We start from the raw sequence: 16,132 nt of genomic DNA, 5'->3' as shown, positions 1-16,132 counted from the left end.
GCTCCGCGCGGGCTTGGGTCCCCGAGTCCGGATCCCGCGCGAACCGCTGCCTCAGCACCAGTTCCTCCGACTTCGCGCGGCCGCTCCCGCGGCTGCAGAGCGCAAGCCTGGAAAGGAAAGCGAGCCGCTCGCTGGGGGAAGGAGCCAGGGTGGGGACAGCAAGGACGCAGAAGAGGACAGAGACGAGGAAGGAGCCAGGTAGGGGGAAGGTGGAGAGGGTGGGAAAGGCAGAGAGGAAAAGGGCTTCAGCAGCGACAGGGATGATGTCAGGGAGAGAGAGGGCGAAGGCCTGGGAGGGCTCATCTGAATCATCGCGAAATCTCTGGGGAGGGGAGGAGGCGATTGTAGCCAGTGGTATTGATTGGTGACTAGATTTGTGATGACAGTCTTCTTACATAACTTCAGTATTGTTACCACAAGGAAGTTTAACGTTGATAACATACTATTTAATCCACTCTCTCTTCAGGTGTGGTCAATTGTCCAACTCAGGACCACACTTCGCATTTAGGTGTCGTGCCTCTCTTGTTTGCTTTAACGAACTAAAGTAGTTCATCAGTCTTTCTTCGTCTTTCGTTTCTTGTTTTGTTTTGTTTTTTCTTTGTTTTGAGAACAGGCCATTTATTTTGTAGAAAGTTTCTGTTTGAGTCTGATGTTTCCTCATGATTGTTTTCAGGTGATGCAGTTTTGTCTGGAATGGGCAGACGTTAGTTGTCTGTGGATTCATATAAAGGGGCACATGATGTTAGTTTGCCCTATTATTGGTGATATAACTTTTTGCTGCGTGCGGGCTTTCTCTAGGTGCGGCAAGCAGGGGCTACTCTTTTTTTTTTTTTTTTTTTTTTTTTGCGGTACGCGGGCCTCTCCCTGCTGTGGCCTCTCCCGTTACGGAGCACAGGCTCCGGACGCGCAGGCTCAGCGGCCATGGCTCACGGGCCCAGCTGCTCCGCGGCATGTGGGATCTTCCCGGACCGGGGCACGAACCCCTGTCCCCTGCATCAGCAGGCGGACTCTCAACCACTGCGCCACCAGGGAAGCCTCCTAATCTCCTTTTCTTATAAGGACACCAGTCATATTGGATTGACATCATTTTACCTTAATTACCTCTATAAAGGCCCTAGCTTCAAACACAGCCACATTATAAGGTATAGGGAGTTAGAGCTCCAACATACAAATTTGGTGGGGACACGATCAGCTCATAACACCATCATTATTTATTTTGATGCTCAAATTGCCTAAAATTTGTCATATTTCCCTCTATGGGTCATGGGGTACACAGCTATGGACATTACCATATATTTAAAGGTCTCTCCCTCCCTCCCTCCCTTCATTCCCATCTTCCCTTCTCCTCCCCCTCCCGATGCTGTCTCTATTCTCTCTCTCCATCTTCCGCTCCCTCTCCTTCTGCAGCGCAAGCCTGATGAAGCCTTGGCCATCCAGCAGTCGGTTCACAAATCCCTTGGTAGGAAGAGGAGACTGGGTATCTTTGAGGAAGTACGCTTCATAACATTACAAATATGTACTGTGATTCTTCTCCTTACCTTCTACCTGGGGTTACTGTGCCCCAAGGAAAGAGAAGTACTTTGAAAGTGGCTAATGATTTGGCTGGATTCCAAGTCAAGAACTGAGAATACAGGATTTGTGCCAGGAAGTTTAAAGGAGGAATGTGGATGGACCTTTCAGAATAAGCCTAGATTTGGGAAATATTTCTCATATAAATGTTATCAAAAGGCCCTGTAGAAGTCAGTGTGGGCTGCCATAACAAAATGCCATAAACTTGGTGGCTTAAACAATAGATGCTTATTTCTCATACTTCTGGGGCCTAGGAAGTCCAAGATCAAGGTGCTGGCCGATGTGGTTTCTGGTGAGAGCTTACTTTCTAGCTTATGGATGGCAACCTTCTCACTGTGTCTTCACGTGGGGGGTTGCGGAGGGGGGGAGATCTTCCTCTTCTTGTAAAGCCAGAGTCCTATCAGATTAGGATTCCACCCTTATGACCTCATTTAACCTGAGTTACCTCCTAAAGACCCTGTCTCCAGATTGAGACACTGTGCAGGTTAGGGCTTCAACATAGGATTTTGGGGTGGGCCACAAGTCAGCTCATAGCAGGCTCCCACTTCAGATGATTCTCTTTCTTTTTTTAAGTGAAAGCCACATTTTATTTAGCTAGTGAAAATTTTCAAAACTCCATTGTTACAAAAAGGAATGCAATCACTCACAGATTAAACATAAATACATGACTTGGAATTCTCTGCCTCTTAATGCTTTCGTGCTAAACCAGGGCTTATTGAGCCCAGGTAAGTTCCCCCTTTTCCCCATCAATTATGTTTTAGGAGTTGACTTGGGTATCTTACTTTGCCTCAGAGATAACTTGTTAGTCAAGTCATGGTCTCTTCCATTTCTTTCAGAGGAAGCATTTTATAATCAGGTGAACAGTAATAATCAGGTGCCCCACGGATGTTAGGAGATCTTTCTCACGAGACACCCCAATGCTTGCTCAATGGGCTCAAGTATAAAATGACAAGGATAGAAGGTATGTACGGGCTCACACCACTTAACATGGCTGAGTGCCTGATTTGCCAGCAGCAGCAAGAGTAACCAACTGTAAGCCTCTGAAATGATATCCTTACTTTGAAGATCTTGCTTGCAAAAGACTTATTGGACCTCTTTGGGGACAGTAGAGAATGTTTACTGTAATACACACTGGATTAAATTTGCTTTTCCTGCCCATCATGCCTCTGCCAACACCATCAATTAGGGGATGGTATTATCAAGCCATTACACATCCATCAAGACATTACATTCAGTATCATATCTTATCAAAGAACTCACTTTACTATGAGACAAGCAAGGTAATAGGTTAATTTCTATGTGATTTATCGGTCTTTCCATATACCTCATCATCCAGAAGAAGCCAAACCTATAGGATGATAGGGTGGCACTCAGTTATGGCACAGACAAGGTGAAGCACCTTTGAAAGTTGGGATGCTGTCCTGAGGTTTGCAGAGTGTGCTCTGAACCAGTGACTAATAAATGGCTGTGCCTCCCCCATGACCAGTATACACAGATCCAGTTCTTACTCTCCAGTCTTCCTGTTCATTTGGTGAACTACAAAATAAATTCCTTTTCTGCTTAACTGGCTAACTTGTTTCTATTGCTTACAAAATAAGTATCTAAGCTAAGATATAATGCTTACTCTCCCTCCCCTCTCCCAGACCACACTCATTCTTAGCAATTACCAGTCCTGTCTTATTCCTTTAGTCCTATCTTGATAATACGGAATCATAACTGATACTGTGATTTTACAGGCTGATGTGTTACATCTTGAAGGCATAGTTCATAAATCTTTTTTACCTTCAAGGACTCCTTTTATCACTTTTCTTTGACATACCCATGTTATGATGTTGTCACAAAATTGCATTTATTATCTATTTCTCCATTAAGTAATCAGGGACATTTTCTGATCAGCATGACATGCAGTGTTACGGAATTAAATTTTACTTAAAAGAGAAAAAAAAGAAGCCTGTGCACTATAGCTTTATTAAGAATAAAAGTATATGTTAGACTTTTCAAATTATTAAAAATAAAACGTAAAACGTCATACTTTTGTGGACCCTTAGAAACACAGGAATCTCATTTAACACTAAAATTTCAAAAACTGACTCTAAGAAATGTAAAACTACTCTACTTTCCAAAAGTGTCACTCCTCCACAGTAAAATAGTGAATAAAGTGCTCTGGGTTTTTTGTATCCAAGAGTATAAAAATATACCCATTTTGAAGAATGGAAAAATTATTTTTAAGAAAATAGGAGAAGGTGTTTCTCTGCCCTATTTTTAATGCAGTGCAGTCTGGAGCATTCCCAGTCTGAACAGAAAGGGGTATAGGAGAAATACATTGGATTCTTCATTATTGTGGAGGCAGAAAGGGTGGAGAGGAATAGGTGGCATTCATTCCCTCTTGTCCTCTGTGGGTTCAGAATTCATGTCTCAGTGTATGTATGTTTAGCTAGCTGAAAGGCCACCAACATTCACTGAGTTTACAGGGTCTTTTCACTTGGATTCACAATCCCTCCCTCTCCCTGCTTTATTTCTGAGCATGTTTAATGTCCACGGTGCCTTAAGAATATGAAGGCTGAGTTATGACAATGAATATGGTAGATTTAACTGCTTAACAATAAGGGGATGGGCCAGTGTACTGAACCCATGAATAACAGATGATCTTGTTGGTATTTGCTCTAACAGGGAATGCAGCCTGTCACTTTTCATTCTCATAGCAAGTAAAAACCAGAAGCACAATAAATGCAGGTGTCTGCAGAATTCTCAGAAATTTAGAGCAGTGATTTTGGGGAAGGAAAACCAGAGAGCCTTGTGTGAATTCTGTCCTGTCACATTTACCTGTTGGTATTCTTTCTAAATCACTCTGAAATGCTACAGACTAGCATCCAGAAAAAATAAAATAATGTCTGAATGGCAAAGTCCTTTCTTGAAACATATAAATTCTTCGACTTTTTGGTATGAAGATTTTCAAACTCACAAAAAGTTGAATAGTACGATGAATACCTGTATGCCCCCCATGTGGTTTTCATTTTTATTTTTTAAAATATTCTTTTTTTTCTGTAGTTTTACTTATTTATTTATTGGCCATGCTGTAGGGCATGCAGGATCTTAGTTCCCTGACCAGGAATCAAACGCAGGCCCCTGCCGTGGAAGCGCAGAGTCTTAACCACTGGACCACCAGGGGAGTCCCACCTCACCGCCCCCCTGCCCCCCCCCACACTGTAAAGTCAACAGTTGTTAACATGTTGCTGCATTTGCTCTACCTACTTATTTATCTACATTTATTTTAGGATTTTATTTACATTTATTTTAGCAATTTGGAAGTAAGTTGCAGATATTATGACACTTCATCTGTAAATACTTCAATACACATCTCTTTAGAATAATGACGTGACTTAAAGTAGCTATTTTTAACGAAAGTAATAGTAATCTTCTAACACAGGGGTCAACAAACTATGGCCTGCAGGCCAAATCCTGACTTTGTAAATAAGGTTTGACTGGAACACAGCCGTGCTCATTCATTCAATGAATGAAATTCACTCATTTACATACTGTGGCTGCTCTTGTGCTACATCAGCAGAGTTAAGTAGTTGCCAAAGAGACCATATGGCCCAAAAGCCTAAAATCTTTACTATTTGGCTCTCTACAGAAAAAGCTTGCCAACTCCTGCTCTAATAAATACAAGTGTGGAAATATTTACAAAATCTTCATGAGCCAAAGGATTTGACTGTCGTTCTTGCATGGCAAGTGTTTCTTCCCCTAGCGTTTGGGTTTTGCAATGTGGTGAACCACAACTTAAGCTGTGGATGGGTGGCTGCAGTGGGGCATTAGGGAGATAGGAGTGGGGCTGAGGAAGAGAACTAACATCCACTGCACACTTATTATGTACACGGCCCTGTTCTAGGTGCTTCATACACCGTTATGTTTACTGTGATCCTCATAACAATACCATGAGGTAGACATTATTATTCCAGTTTTTTGATGAGGAAGCTGAAGCTTAGAGAGGTTAGACAATTTGACCGAAGTCCTGCAGGTATTAAATAGAAAAACCAAGAACCTAAATATATCTCCAAAAAGACATGGCAAAAATCAGTTAAGATACCCTAGGAAGAATTCTCAAACATTTTGTGGTCATGGTTCATATATATGAATGTATGGATGAATGAGTACTTTGGGCTTCCCCGGCTTCCACTACAAAACCATGGTAAGATCCCTGTGAGAAAGCACCTAAGGCCTTTCTTTAAAATATAGTGAGGACGGGGCTTCCCTGGTGGCACAGTGGTTGAGAGTCCGCCTGCCGATGCAGGGGACACGGGTTCGTGCCCTGCTCTGGGAAGATCCCACATGCCGCGGAGCGGCTGGGCCCGTGAGTCATGGCCGCTGAGCCTGCGCGTCTGGAGCCTGTGCTCCGCAACGGGAGAGGCCACAACAGTGAGAGGCCCGCGTACCAAAAAAAAAAAAAAAAATATATATATATATATATATAGGACATTAAGAAAACAAAACAAAACAAAATATATATATAGTGACGACATATATTAAGGACCTGAAATTTGATATTATAAAATGAAAAGCACCGAGGAAAGTCACCTCAAGTGCTTTAATCATATACTTTCTAAAATGCGGGTAATATTTGGCCTGATTACTTTGAGGGAAAGTAGATATTAAAAAGCATTCAAAGTATAGAGCTCATTATAAAAGTGTAAGGCATCATTAGTTTGTGTCTCTGTCTAAGCATGCATGCCTCAGAACCAACTAGGCTATTTCATTCCTCTCTACTTCTCAAATTTATGTATGAGAATCGTGGAGGCTGCTCATTAACCTCAGATTCCCAGGCCCTACATCCAAAGATTTCTTCCACAGACCTGGGTGGGGCCCAGGACTCAGAATTCCAGGTGATTCTGAATCAGGTGATCTGGGAGCCATACTTTGAAAAATACTGCTTTAAGATATAATTGATGTTTCACAAGCTCTATTGAAAACCACTTATTTTATTAAAACGGAGCTCTTTACGTAACAATGCGTGCTGTAAAATAATACAATGTAAAATAATTCAAGCAGTACTGAAACATACAAAGTAAAAGTAAATGTTCTCTCCTCACCACCTACTCTTATCTCTCATCCAAGATACGTTCCGATGATTAGTTTTCCAGACTTGAATTGTCTATGCATATACCAACATATATACTGGTTAAGAATGATGAATATTTGATGTTTCTATTTTTGTTTTGTTATTAAAAATTAATGCTGAAATAAATATCCTTATTCTCATGTCTTTGGGCATGAGAATGTAGATTAGATTCCTAAAAGTTGACACACGATGACAGCTTACCTATTGGTCAGATTTTACCTTTTTTTGCGTGTGTGTGTGTGTGTGTGTGTGTGGTGGTGACTTTCTGTGCCTAATATTTTGAATGATTCGTTACTGATATCTGTATCAAGGTCCAATGTTCACAACAAAAAGATGTTTAATTAGACCTGTTATCACCCCCAGTGAAAATTCGGCTTACGAGTTCCCACTAACACGGCCACAAAAGAGGTAAGTTTAGGGGAGCCAGAGGGGGGCGCCACCGTTCTCTGACAACTTGTACAGGCAACTTGGGTGAGTACACGGAGCTTCTTCAGCCCCGGCGGAACCGACGGCAGAGGGTAGACCCAGGAGCTGCGGCACACCCCGGTCCTCCCCGAGTCTCCTCAAGAGCCCCGACTTGGGGCAGAGATGCACTCAGCGGCGCTAAGACCGAGGTCCAGCCGCCGCCGCCCCTCCCCCCTCACTCTCAGTCGGTTTCTCCAACTCGCGTCCGGTTCCACGTTCCTCAGTCCTCAGCTATGAGCAGCGGAACAACACAGACGGCGAGGATTACGGCCCGCAGCCGGCAAGTGAACAGCACCAGCCAGCTGCCAAACCAATTCGAAGCCGCTAGAGATACCCACATCAGACCTTCTCTTCTTGCCCCGCCCCTTCCGCTTGTGATTTGCTTCAGCTTCCGGTCACGGGGTCTCAGCCCTGACGTGAAGAGCTTGGCATTGTGGGATTTCCTTCCTTTCTCGCTCTCCGGCCATCTTGGCGGCTGTAGTGGGTGAGTAGGCTGTTGCGTACGGAGGTTTAGGCCACGCGGGGAGTCCAGGGAGTTGCCGTTTGGAGCTTCGGATCCTAAATTTCCTGTCTTGTCCTCTGTGTTCTAGGCTGGGGGCGTCTCGCGCCTAAGGCAGGAAGATGGTGGCCGCAAAGAAGACGGTGAGTGTAGCAGGTCAGGGCCGGAAGCCTGTTCACATGGAGAGATGAGTCTCGGCTGGGGCGGGCGGGTCCGAGCACAGTGGGCGCACAGCGTGTCCGCTGGCCTTGTAGGGGTCCAAAATAAACCCGAAGGACTCTCCCAGGGATTTGGGACCCTCTGCGGAGGTTTTATTAAGGGGTTCAGCTTCCAGGAAGCTGGATCCAGTTTTAAGTGGTTACAAACAAGGCCTTCAAGTCCGTGTTACATGTTTGCTTTGTAGAAAAAGTCACTGGAGTCGATCAACTCTAGGCTCCAACTGGTTATGAAAAGTGGAAAGTACGTGCTGGGGTACAAGCAGACTCTGAAAATGATCCGACACGGCAAAGCGAAACTGGTCATCCTCGCCAACAACTGCCCAGCCTTGAGGTAATTGAAAGAACCTGCGTATGTTTGTCGCCCACTGCAAATTGGTTGTGAGCGAATATCCAGGAATGTGAACTTGCAATCTGGGTAGCATAAACTGGGTATCATGTAAAATTTTGTATTACAGAGGGACACCTGGAGAATAATTTAACGGTTGTTGATTTTGGGCTCTTGATTTTTCTTCCCCTCATCATATTCTCTCCTCGTATGAGGTTCTCTTTGGGAGAAATGCGTGGCAGAAGGGGTAAAAACCAGAGAACATCAAAGTTTGAGGGCAGCGCAGAAACAACTTGTTTGTCCATGTGTCCTGCCTTTTGGGTCGTTTTTTTTTTAACTTTAAGATGCTTTAAAAGAGGTTCATTTTATGAACTTGTAGTGTAGAAAAGCTAAGATCAGAGAAGTTCAGGCTGGCCTGTGGAGCTGCAGGTTCCCAGTTCACCCAGTTTTTGCTTGCCTCACTGTTTTGAAACTGAATTTAGTGGGTATTTTAAATAAGTTAAAGAAACTTGGACCATGCAGAATATAAGCCGTGTTTTCAGTCCCTTTCCCTTGTTGATTTTCTGTGGTAATACATAACCTCACAGCATTTTATATAGTGTCTGTAGGTAATTGGCAAAGCCTGGAGAGATCTCTTCTTCCATCCCATCCCCTCCCAAACCTTTGGTCTTATTCCAAACCTTTCATGCTTACCTTCTATAGCAGTGCTTTTCAAACATGAATATGCACACAGTCACGAATGATCTGGTTTAAATGCAATTTCTGATTTAATGTATCTGGATTGGGGCCTGAGATTATGCATTTTTAACAAGCACCTTTTGGCACTACTTGTCTGCGGATGCACACTTTGAGTGAGTAGTGGCAACAGTGTATTAGGACTCCCTTCAAATTCGTAAAACCATTCATGTCTGCCTACTTAGTGGACACAAAACTGCTAACTCTGGGTAAGTACAAGCATATGGCATCCCTGGTTTTATTGCACTTCACTTTATTGTGCATCGTAGATACTGTGGGGGGGGGTTGTTTGTTCTTTGTTTTTTTTACGAATTGAAGGTTTGTGGCAACCCTGCATTGAATAAGTCTGTAAGTTCCAGTTTTTCAACAGCATTTGCTCACTTCATGTCTATGTCACATTTTGGTAATTCTCGAGATATTTCAGACTTTTTCTCTATTGTTATGGTGATCACTGATCTTTGATGTTACTACTGCGACTCCCAGAGGGTTCGGGTGATAAGCAGCTTTTTAATTTATTTATTTTTGCAATAAAGTATTTTTTAACTAATGTATGTACGTTGGTTTTTTTAGACACAATGTTGTTGCACACTTAATAGGCTGTAGTATAGAGTAAACACAACTTTTGTATGCACTGGGAAACCAAAAAATTCCTGGGACTAGCTTTATTGCAATATTTGATTTATTGCAGTGGTCTGGAATGAATATGCAGTATCTGAGGTATACCTGTAATATCACTCTCCATCTAGGTTTCAGAGCACCAGAGGGTGATAGAAACGGCTTAGAAGTTGTCATGGGAATTTTATAATGTAAAGTGTTTGGCGATAGTAAATGCTAAGTAAATGATAATTTTATTTTGTACTCTACTGTTTTCCACAAGCACAGGTATTTACTGGTTGTCCCATCCCTTGTAAGGGATCCGAGGAAGGATGATTTGTATTGAATAATGGATATGGTAATGTTTTTAAAAGTAATAACTGGCTTACTGTTTGAAGACCTTACCAACATTAGAACTGATGAGAGAAGTAACATTTAATCTGTGTTACTTGGTATGATATTTATCTACCTTGTTTTGGTTCCCAAAGGAAATCTGAAATAGAGTATTATGCCATGTTGGCCAAAACTGGTGTCCATCACTACAGTGGCAATAATATTGAATTGGGCACAGCGTGTGGAAAATACTACAGAGTATGCACACTTGCTATCATTGATCCAGGTATGCTTTTTAAATCATAAAGTAATTCTTTTCCTTTATGATGTAATACAAGTATTTCTTGCTATACAAATGTCTTTAGTTTCTAAGTTCAGCTGTTGAGGATTTGGATACAGCAAGGGATATCCTGTAATTTTATTTTACAGAGAATTGATAATGAAGGTCAGTACAGAATTACCTTTTTATAAATGAAATTCTCTATACTTTGAGATCATGAGTTTCATTTCATGCAGCACCTAAGAAATGATGACTTCAGGGCCTTGGTAAAAGGTGAAATTATAAAGGGACAGAATAATCAGGTGAAACGGTAGAAAAAAGGAACGTTTACTGGCTGCCTGAGAACAGATGGATAAAATTAAGTTGAGAAAAAGAAGGGCCTACAAAAACGTCATGTTTTGAACTTACGAATTTTTAATTAATTCATAAAATACTGCGAATATTCTCGCTGTTCTGATGTTGTAATAATCAGGGCAGGCTAAACATTCGCTATATTAAGACCATGCATGTGTCCCCGGACCTAGTTCTTTTCCTAGGTCTGGTTTTATAAATGCTGGTGATAAACTAAGTCTGATTTACATGATGAATCTTATGTGGGAAATGTCTGTGACTCTAGGTATCCTATCAACCTTGAGAAATGGTAGCACAGCTAGTGTAATAACTTTTGAAGATAACAATTGCTAATTTGATGATTACCTGTTGACATTAAATGAATTGTAAAATTATTGTGTTTTATTTTCTAGGTGATTCTGATATCATTAGAAGCATGCCAGAACAGACTGGTGAAAAGTAAATCATGCACAATTTTTCTTTAATAAAACTGGCCAGAGCTTGTTTTAAAAATACTGTATTCATTTCAGTCATTTTTTAAAATTTCTTTTTGTTTCAGTGTACCTTCCTGAAGCTAGGATTAGAGGGCATGGGGCAGCTAGATATATTGGTAAGACTTCCCAGACATTGCTGTTTCTTTCCCTGTTTTTGTAAAGGGAGCGCACTGAGTTCCTTTCCTGTACTAGATTTTTAAGAGACTTATTAATTTTCATCATTTTCAGTCTCAGGTTATTGTTATTTTATCTTTGAGTATGTCAGAGGCAGCAAGGTTCCATACCCAGAATCTAACTAGAATTGCAATTTACAGTCCAGCTTAAATCCACCAAATCTGAGTAGCAAAGAGGATTAAGTGAAGTATGTTCCTTCCACCCCAAAATTTTCACAGGCTGAGAGAAGTTCTGTTTAATGAAGAAAGGTCTTACCGAAGGATGTGCAGTGGTTAGGGTAGAAGAAGTGTACTTGGACAACTTAAGAATATTCCTAGATCTTCAATAGTGTTAATTCCACAGTTTTGCAAAGTGTGTTTTATATAATTATAGTCCTAAAAGATATACTGTGAGGTAGGTTTGGTGTTCATATTTTGGGGAAACTGCATACTACATCTCCCAAGTATGTCCTATGTAAACCTTTTCCCACATTTAATAATATCCTTTGGAACATTCAAAGGAGTTAACTTGGGGGAAGAATGTTGACTTAGATTTATAGAGCTGAATATTGCTGGTAGGGTATACCCTGCACAATTTGTGTTGGGTTCTAAGGTTCCAGAAGTGTCAGAAATGTCTTTTGGTCTTCAGAATCAATCAACTTGGGTAGGCAGTTTTTGGTGGTAGAGGAATGATCCATAGGAGATGTGGATGCCTTCAGTACACTATCCAGGAAATATTTACTGAACTTGGGGTCAGAAGGCTACCTCTTAATAGTTATGTAACAGCCATGGGTGGGTCAAATTCCTCCTTTCACAGGTGAGGGAATTGGTTTCTTTCAAGCTAGATGTTGCATGATTTTAGTTTATATCTGAAGTTAATCTAAGGTTGTGGGTATAATTTGGAGAGTGGCCATTATTAACTAGAGTTTTCTTACCAGTTCATTTACTCAAATTTTCTCGATTAGGGAGTACTACTGACATTTTTCAATGGGGCGGTTCTTTGTTGTGGAGGATTGTGGATACTGCTTGATATTTCTCATTCGTGGTTTTCCTTCCATGTTATTGTAACAACACCCCCAAGCGTCACTATGTTTCCACAGCATCTCGTGGTTAAGAGCCACAGTTATAAAATCTTTATCTCTGATAAGAATTCCTTGGTCAGACTACTGCTGATTTCTAATGCTGTTAGTCTATTTCCATGGTCATTGAAATGTTTGTCTTTTGGTTAAGGAAGTTTGTGTGATTATTACTTACTTGGTCAGTTTCTTCTTTCAAATTGACCTTTCATGCTATTTTGTTTTGTTTTGTTTTTTTGGGGGTTTTTTTTTTTGGCTGCGTTGGGTCTTCATTGCTGTGCACGGGCTTTCTCCGGTGCGGTGGGTGGGGGCTACTCTTCATTGCGGTGTGCGGGCTTCTCATTGTGGTAGCTTCTCGTTGCAGAACATGGGCTCTAGGCGCGGGCTTTAGTAGTTGTGGCTCACAGACTCTAGAACGCAGGCTCAGTAATTGTGGTGCACGGGCTTAGTTACTCTGGCATGTGGGATCTTCCCAGACCAGGGCTCAAACCTGTGACCCCTGTATTGGCAGGCGGATTCTTAACCACTGTGCCACCAGGGAAGTCCCTTTGGGTTATTTTTGGATTATTTTCCCCCTCAAGGTTGACTAGTTCCAATTAATTTCTTAAGGTTTGGGTGGTACCCGAAGAATACAATATTGTGACTACCAGTGTACCATTTCTTTGTAAAGGTTCTGTTGCATGACTTTGGCTGTAGGCATTTTGGAATTATGGTTTTTGGAAAAATAATTTATAATTTCTAGGACCTTCTAGGTAGTGTTAATATGCTGTAAGACCATTTGGATTTTACCTTGATATGTGGCTTTTATGCAGTCATCGTTTCAGCAGAAAGTTTAAAGTTCAGAGGAAAGGAGTCTAGAACTAGTAGATGGGAAACATACCTCATTCATTCTGGCCTAGGGCAACTGTGATGAAGTGCCATTAAAGTGCTGCCAGGCTTGGAGAAAATAAGGTCTAAGGTGGCATTTTAAAATATATATTTCAGATTATAATGAAAGTACAGTAAGTCCCCTGCATATGAACGAGTTCTGAGAACGTGTTCCTAAGTCCTATTTATTTGTAAGTCCAACAAAGTTAGCCTAGGTACCCAACGAACACAATCGGCTATATAGTACTGTACTGTAATAGGTTTATAATACTTTTCACACAAATAATAAAAAAAAAATTTTAATCTTACAGTACAGTACCTTGGAAAGTACAATAGTACAGTACAACAGCTGGCATACAGGGCAGGTTCGCATCTTTGAAAGTTCACAACTTGAAGGTTCGTATGTAGGGGACTTAACAGTAATGTGTTTGGCCGGGAAGCTCTAATATGCAAGGATTGCAGGAAATTCCAGTCAGTTGGACTTAATCCATACTTAATGCTGAACTACCTGTTTTTAGGCCTAGAAATAGGAAGGTCCCAAAGAAGAGTTTGGATATTGTGGAGTATGTTAATTGCAATCGATATGATATGGAAGCAGGAGCAAAAGGTATATAGAGAAGAAAGAAAACTTTAGGCTGGTAGCAAATGCCGTTAGTTGGGCCTTCTAGACGATGATCATCTAGTTCATAGAAAACAGTTCTCTTTGATTTCTTGCAGCTCTTCCAGCTACCCCTTAGACTTGCACTCCCTCTGCTTTCAGTGGCATCTTGTTTCTTTCCCTCTTCCCTCATTGATAGTAGGTCTTGAACATCTTGTACATTTACCATTTATTATATTTACTACCTCCTACCTATTTGCTTCAAAAGATAATGTAGGGGCTTCCCTGGTGGCGCAGTGGTTGAGAGTCCTCCTGCCGATGCAGGGCATACAGGTTCGTGGCCCGGTCCAGGAAGATCCTACATGCCGCAGAGCGGCTGGGCCTGTGAGCCGTGGCCGCTGAGCCTGCGCGTCCGGAGCCTGTGCTCCGCAACGGTAGTGGCCACAACAGTGAGAGGCCCACGTTCCACCAAAAAAAAAAGATAATGTAGGAGTGGGAGTCTGCCAAAGTACTCTCCTCGGGTAAGATAAGCAAATAATCCATTTAACATACAGTTAAAAGTATCATCCTTGTGTGCAGTACTCTTGGCTACTGAAGAGTAAAAACATAGTATCTAACGTAACATGTAAGTACTGTACGTGTTAACCCATTCAATCCTTATGACAATCCAATGAGGTAGTACTTTTTTATTGAACTATAGTTGATTTACAATATTGTGTTAATTTCTACTGTATAGCAGAGTGATTCATTTAAACATATACATCTTTTTTATATTCTTTTCTATTACAGTTTATCAGGATATTGAATATAGTTCCCTGTGCTATACAGTAGGTCCTTGTTTATCCACCCTATATATAATAGTTTGCATCTGCTAACCTCAGCCTCTCACTCCATCCCTCCCTGACCCCACCCTCCCTTGGCAACCACAAGTCTGTTCTCTGTGAGTCTGTTTTTGTTTCATAGATAAGTTCATTTGTGTCACAGATAAGATTCCACATTTAAATGATAACATATGGTATTTGTCTTTCTGACTTCACTTAGTATGATAATTTCTAGGTCCATCCATGTTGCTGCAAATGGCATTTCATTCTTTTTTATGGCTGAGTAGTATTCTATTGTATATATGTACCACATCTTTATCCATTCATCTGTTGATGGACACTTAGGTTGTTTCCATGTCTTGGCTATTGTAAATAGTGCTGCTATGAACATAGGAGTACATGTATCTCTTTGAATTATTATTTTGACTGCGATGGGTCGTTGCACGCAGGCTTTCTCTAGTTGCGGCGAGCAGGGCCTACTCTGCATTGTGGTGCGTGGGCTTCTCATTGCAGTGGCTTCTCTTGTGGAGCACAGGCTCTAGGTGCACAGGTTTCAGTAGTTGTGGCTCACGGGCTCTGGAGCACAGGCTCAGTAGTTGTGGCGCACAGACATAGTTGCTCTGTGGCATGTGGGATCTTCCCAGGCCAGGGCTCAAACCTGTGTCCCCTGCATTGGCAGGCAGACTCTTAACCACTGTGCCACCAGGGAAGTCCTGAATTATAGTTTTGTTTGAATATATGCCCAGGAGTGGGATTGTTGGGTCATATGGCAACTCTTTTAGTTTTTTCGGGAACATCCATACTGATCTCCATAGTGGCTACACCAATTTACATTCCCACCAACAGTGTAGGAGGGTTCCCTTTTCTCCACACCCTCTCCAGCATTTCTTATTGTTATTTGTAGACTTTTAATTGTGGCCATTCTGACCGTTGTGAGGTGGTAGATACTTCACTGTAGTTTTCATTTGCATGTTTATAACAATCAGCAGTGCTGAGCATCTCTTCATGTACCTGTTGGCCGTCTGTATGTCTTCCTTGGAGAAATGTCTATTTTGGTTTTCTGCCCATTTTTTGATTGGGTTTTTTTGATACTGAGTTGTATGAGCTGTTCGTATATTTTGGAAATTAAGCCCTTGTCAGTCATATCATTTGCAAATACTTTCCCCCAGTTCATGGATTGTCTGTTTTTTTTGTTTTTTTTGTTTTTTTGTGCTAGGCGGGCCTCTCACTGTTGTGGCCTCTCCCGTTGCGGAGCACAGGCTCCGGACGCACAGGCTTAGCGGCCATGGCTCACGGGCCCAGCTGCTCTGTGGCACGTGGGATCCTCCTGGACCGGGGCACGAACCCGTGTCCCCTCCATCGGCAGGTGGACTCTCAACCACTGTGCCACCAGGGAAGCCCTGTCTTTTTGTTTTATTTATGGTTTCCTTTGTGCAAAAGCTTATAAGTTTGATTAGTTCTCATTTGTTTTTGCTTTTATTTCTATTGCCTTGGGAAACTGACCATTGGTACAGCTTATGTCAGAGAATATTTTGCCTAAGTTCTCTTTTAGAAGTTTTATGGTGTCGTGTCTTATGTCTTTAAGCCATTTTGAGTTTATTGTAGTGTATGGTATGAGGGTGTGTTCTAACTTCATTGATTTACATGTGGCTGTCCAACA

The 16,132-nt window shown here is 41.8% G+C and overlaps 1 protein-coding gene and 1 non-coding gene across 2 annotated transcripts; both read left to right on the top strand.

Annotated features, from left to right (window-relative positions):
• The first annotated feature begins 7,540 nt into the window (after positions 1-7,540).
• Positions 7,541-10,979, top strand: RPL30 (ribosomal protein L30). The gene is made up of 5 exons (XM_060127888.1): positions 7,541-7,634; positions 7,741-7,792; positions 8,053-8,198; positions 10,010-10,140; positions 10,878-10,979. The coding sequence occupies exons 2-5, from the start codon at positions 7,772-7,774 to the stop codon at positions 10,925-10,927; spliced, it is 348 nt and encodes a 115-aa protein (XP_059983871.1). The 5' UTR covers positions 7,541-7,634; positions 7,741-7,771; the 3' UTR covers positions 10,928-10,979.
• LOC132508466 (small nucleolar RNA SNORA72) lies at positions 10,568-10,699 on the top strand. Its single transcript, XR_009536601.1, has one exon. It is a non-coding gene; the product is annotated as a small nucleolar RNA SNORA72 (small nucleolar RNA).
• Positions 10,980-16,132: the final 5,153 nt, after the last annotated feature.

This window comes from Lagenorhynchus albirostris, chromosome 17 (assembly GCF_949774975.1).
Source record: "Lagenorhynchus albirostris chromosome 17, mLagAlb1.1, whole genome shotgun sequence".
Classification (NCBI taxonomy): Eukaryota; Metazoa; Chordata; class Mammalia; order Artiodactyla; family Delphinidae; genus Lagenorhynchus; species Lagenorhynchus albirostris.
Note: the sequence above shows the minus strand (reverse complement) of the source record. Positions and strands in the feature narration are given on the sequence as shown.